We start from the raw sequence: 5,069 nt of genomic DNA, 5'->3' as shown, positions 1-5,069 counted from the left end.
GTTTCAGCTCCCAGAATTCTGAACATGAGGGAAAAGGGAGGGTTTCCCATTCATGGCCTGCCTGAATCCTCTTAAACACAGGAGGAGGAGGAGATCTCCTGAGGTGCACTAGGTGTTTTGCTAATTTCTGAGGCAACTCTTGAGGAAAACGACTTTTGAGCTTCAACAAAGATTTCCTCAGTGTTCACAAATCACACGCAGTTCCCAGAAATTAACAAGAGAAACTCTAAACCTGCAATCATATTTAGAAAGGCAAGACGTTAGACAGACCCAATCCCACGCCCATCATCCCCGGCCCCCTTCGGCGCCCTTGCAGGATCCCCTGGCATAGCGCAGAGCGTCCACCAGGGGTCTCCCTCGGCAGCGGTTGGAAGGGATGGGCAGTCGCCTTCCGGAGGGAACTGAGCATGCGCCTGGCTCTTCCGCCATCAGAAGGGAGATTCGTACTTGCCGGAAAGGCTGGAAGCGCCTCTGCTTTTTCTGCCGTGTCCGGTTCTGCTCCCCTTCGCTGCGGCCCTTAGGCTGAGCCAGCGGGCCAAGAGGCCGTGGGGAATCCCCGCACGGGGGGCGATCCAGACGTGACTCAGAGTGAGTGGAGGGGGAGGAGGGGGCTTTCCTCTGATGCTGGAGGCGGGCGTGGAGTATGCAAAGCTTCATTGAGTTCCTCTTGTTGGTTTGTACGCAAGGCTACAGTTCCACGTGTCAAGAGTTGAGTGCGAGGTGTGTAAGGACTGGAACTCGGTTTCCTCGTTTCCCTCCTTGCCTCACTATCCGTTGGTGGCTCTGCCGGTGCATTGGATGGTGGTTTGTTAATTCTGGCTTCTGGAGTTCACCCAGGACAGGGGAAGGGAACCTCGGCTCTTTTAGGACTCATGGACTTCAACTCCCAGAATTCCTGAGCCAGCTATGAGCCATAAAAGAGCCGAGGTTGCCTTCCCCTGACCCAGGGGTTTGGGCTACGACGAGGTTAATGGGGTTCTGCTGCCTTATGTTTTACTAGAAATTCAAATGTTGATTAACCTCCTTGCTAAATCGATCTAGATAGGCACTCACGTGAATTTACCTGTGACTGGAGACATTTATAATTTGGATTGTGTGAACGGTAGTTCTTTCTAGGCAGCAACAGAAACGATTTGATATAAATAATCTGTTTCCAGAAACAGAAACCAAAATCATATTTTAAATGTATTTATTTGGTATTTTGATTCCTTGATAGAAGTTGAGCAAGAAGAGAAGAAGAGTGCTAAGAAGAGTGCTAAGAACTTTCCCCAAACATAAATGAGTCTGTCTAGTAAGATTCCCACCCCCTTTCTTCCCAGACATTGGTGGCTTCATAATAATTTCTTTTGTTGATTTGTTTATTTATGGAGGAGGATGCTCAGTATTCAAATTTGTCACCCTGTTGCAACCCCCTGTGTTTTGCTTTTCAGATACCTAAGCTGGTTCCTCTGGAGACTGAAGTATCTTGTGAGGGAAGAGGCCTGAATGGCATTTGGATAATTGGACAGACCCCTTGTGATTAGGAAGAGGTGGGAAGATTAGTCCATTTTGGTGCTGGATTACATGGAGGGACAAAGTCCAGCAGATTCAGGAGTTCGAAAAGGCCCTGCAGCTGCTCAGTCTTGGAGCTGTGGGAAGAATGGGGCAATTCCTGGGCAGAAGAGCCAAGAAGAGGAAGCCAACAGTTCAGAGGTCCAATGCTGTCACTTCAGAAAAGTGCAGTTCCAGGAGGGGAGGGGTCCCCGAGATGTTTGCAGTCAGCTTCACCGCCTTTGCTGTCAGTGGCTGCAGCCAGAACGACACACAAAGGCCCAGATGATGGACCTGGTGCTCCTGGAGCAGTTCCTGGCTTTCCTTCCCCCAGAGATGGAGAAATGGGTGCGGGAGTGTGGAGCGGAGACCAGTTCCCAAGCGGTGGCCCTGGCTGAAGGCTTCTTGCTGACCCAGGAGTCTGAGAAGATGCAAGGAGAGTTCCAGGTGTGAGAATGTAGTCTTAGCAGATCTGAAGAGGATCACTCTGTATTTGTCAATTCCTTTCTGTCAGAGTTTTCTGAGATTATTAACTTCTAAGTCGAGGATGTATTTGAGGCAATTCTTCCGTTCTGTTTTGGGTTTCAGCAATGGACATTGGGGTCTGCTAGTTTGAAGGTGCAATATGATAATTCATTTCTATCTCTTTGCTCTTTCTTTGTTTCTCGTATCACATTATGTCCAGAAATCTTTGGAAGCTGTGACTGAGTATCCCAAGGGGAGGAAAGATTCATTCAAATCTTCTCGAGAGCTCCTGTTCAGGGAGACCGTATACAAACATCAAAGTCAGCCCACTATGCCAGGTAACCAAACCTCTTTGTGTCTGACGTGAGATTTCAACATTTACGTGATTCTTTTGCTCCTCTTGATTGGAATCTCTCTTTTTAACAAATATGCTTCCACTATTTTTCTCACAGAGAGTACAAAGCTATCTTTGGAATTTGTAGAGTCACCTCTTCTTTGTGGTGGAGCTGAAGGATTGGCTGAACTTCTACTTCAGGTAAGGAGGAGAAACGTTGCAAAAGGTCCATGAATCTTGGATGGATTTCAGTTTGCTATGGAGTTTGATGTATACATTTGCGGTATGTAAGATTGAAGTAGATTGAAGACCCAACTATGAATTGACTCCAAAATTATTTTAGTTGGCTACAAAGAAAGGCATTCCAAATACTTCCAACTTGATCCAAAGAGCTTCAGTTGTGCTGTCAGCCAAAAGCTGTGAGATCTCATTCAGCAGAAAGATGCCCGTTGTGTTCATACAATCTCTCTGTTTAATTGGTGAAAGAAAACTGTCAGATTATTCTTGGGATTATCTGTTAAGTGGGCAACATGTTTCCTTGTCCAGGATGTTGTGTCTTTGGAGGAAGTGGCCGTGTATTTCTCCGAAGAGGAGTGGTCTCAGCTAGATCCTGACCAAAAAGCACTCCATGGGGAAGTCATGCTGGAGAATTCCAGGAATCTGGCTTCTCTGGGTAAGAACCTCCATCTGTGCTCAGAAATGTAGAGAAGGAATGGGTGGGGGGCTTTGATGTTTTTTCTGATAAGAAAATATCATTTTATATCCCACTTTGTTATTTTTTGCTCAGAGTACTAGACACACCCAGTACTCCTTCCTATTTTTTCCACTAACAACAATGCTGTGTCATGGGTTGAGCCGAGAGAGATTGGCCCAAAGTCACTCAGCCAGCATTTGGAATTAAGTCAGAACTAGAACTCCCAGTCACCCAGTTTCTAGTCTGGTGCCTTCACCATTGGACCAAATTGACTGAGATGTGCCCACTTGTCTTCTGAGTTTGGCATCATTCCAAGTTGAGGGTGGGCAGCTATTGCCATCCAGGAATTTTATTGACTTTCAAAGATTCTATCTGACAAAGAAGTGGAAATGAGTTTTTTCACTGAAGTTGGGGAGTTAGTGGGTATGTTGCTGTCCCAGCATTATAACAGTGTCCAATAGCACTTGGGGACTTTGTGGCCCCTTGGAATTATCCCAGGTCATTGAACAAGCTGACACACACGGTTGGTCAAAGTTTAGGACAAGGTTTTGCTTACTTTCATTCGGAGGTCATCCAGTTTTGATATATGAGAATTGGAGGGATCCCACTTAGAAATACATCTTTGGTAACCGCATGGTTTAGAATCTTCATGTTTGCCAGCAAAACCGCCTAAATATATTTTCCTAAATTTAAAAAGAAAAAATTTGTTCATTCTACAGTTTTCATTTTTCTTTTTCAAGGCTTTAATGGGCAAGAGAATAAGAATTGCAAGGAGGAATGCCAAGCGATCCATCTGAGAGAGAGAAAAAACAGCTTTACAGATCAAGTGCAACCAAAGAGTAATGAAACAAAGCCATCACAAAGCGGAATTAAATGCATGGAGTCTGGAAAGAGCTTTAATAAATCTGCTAATTTTATTTCCCATACAAAGACACATTCAGAGGAGAAACGATATGCCTGCAAGGAATGTGGAAAGATCTTCCGTGATAGTTACTGTCTCAGAACTCATGAAAGGAATCACACAGGAGAACGGCCTTATAAATGCATGGAGTGTGGAAAGACCTTTAGTTATGGCAGTAATTTTAATTCCCACAAGAGGGTCCACACAGGAGAGAAGCCATATCAGTGCCTGGAGTGTGGAAAGACGTTTACTCGTAGCAGTAATCTTAATACCCATAAGATGATCCACACAGGAGAGAAGCCATACCAGTGCATGGAATGTGGAAAGAGCTTTCATAGTAGCAATAATCTTAATTCCCACAAGAGGATCCACATAGGAGACATGCCATATAAATGTGTGGAATGTGGAAAGGGCTTTAGGTGGAATTGTGATCTCACCTCTCATAAAAAGATCCACACAGGAGAGAAGCCATATAAATGCATGGAGTGTGGAAAGGCCTTTTCTTGTAGCAGTAATCTTAATTCCCACAAGAGGATGCACACAAGAGAGAAGCCATATCAATGTGTGGAATGTGGAAAGGGCTTTAAGAAAAATTGTAACCTTTCTTCCCATAAAAGAATCCATATGGGGAAGAACCCATATGAATGAATGCATGGGGTGTGGAAAGAGCTTTGCGAGAAATTACACTCTTACTTGCCATAGAAAGATCCACATATAGGCGAAGCCATGTCAATACAGGAAATGTGGGAAGAGCTTCAATAGAAATACAGGTAGTCCTCGGCTTATGACTGCAATTGATCCCAAACGTTCTATTGCTAAACAAGACAGCTGTTAAATGAATTTTGCCCATTTTATGACTTCTTGCCACATTTGTTAAATGAATCATTGCAGTTGGTAAGTTAGTAAACCCAGTTGTTAATTGAATCGGGCTATCCCATTGGCTTTGCTTATTGTAAGGTTACAAAAAGTGTTGACATAACCCAGGGGACACTGCCAAACACGTGAATTTTGACCACTTGACCATGGGGGCTACTGCAACGGTCTTAAGTGTGAAAAACAGTCACAAGTTACTTGCTTTTGTGCTGTTGTAACTTTTGTCACTAAATGAACTGCTGTAAATCGAGGACTACCAGTAGTCATCTAAA

At 44.4% G+C, this 5,069-nt stretch overlaps 1 protein-coding gene across 3 annotated transcripts; it reads left to right on the top strand.

Annotated features, from left to right (window-relative positions):
* Nucleotides 1-531: 531 nt before the first annotated feature.
* On the top strand, nt 532-4,744 carry LOC308661484 (uncharacterized protein). 3 transcript variants are annotated; one of them, XM_081316417.1, is made up of 6 exons: nt 532-588; nt 1,431-1,977; nt 2,216-2,333; nt 2,448-2,530; nt 2,876-3,002; nt 3,764-4,744. In XM_081316417.1, the coding sequence occupies exons 2-6, from the start codon at nt 1,564-1,566 to the stop codon at nt 4,570-4,572; spliced, it is 1,551 nt and encodes a 516-aa protein (XP_081172543.1). In that variant the 5' UTR covers nt 532-588; nt 1,431-1,563; the 3' UTR covers nt 4,573-4,744. The 3 variants fall into 3 exon arrangements, with proteins under 3 accessions (XP_081172543.1, XP_081172544.1, XP_081172545.1); XM_081316418.1 differs by lacking the exon at nt 532-588 and adding an exon at nt 665-720; XM_081316419.1 differs by lacking the exon at nt 532-588 and having other exon boundaries at nt 1,299-1,977.
* The last annotated feature ends 325 nt before the right edge of the window (nt 4,745-5,069 follow it).

This window comes from Vipera berus (genome assembly GCF_964194415.1).
Source record: "Vipera berus genome assembly, chromosome: 2".
Lineage (NCBI taxonomy): Eukaryota > Metazoa > Chordata > Lepidosauria > Squamata > Viperidae > Vipera > Vipera berus.
The sequence above is the reverse complement of the archived record's forward strand: the minus strand, read 5'-3'. Positions and strand labels throughout refer to the sequence as shown.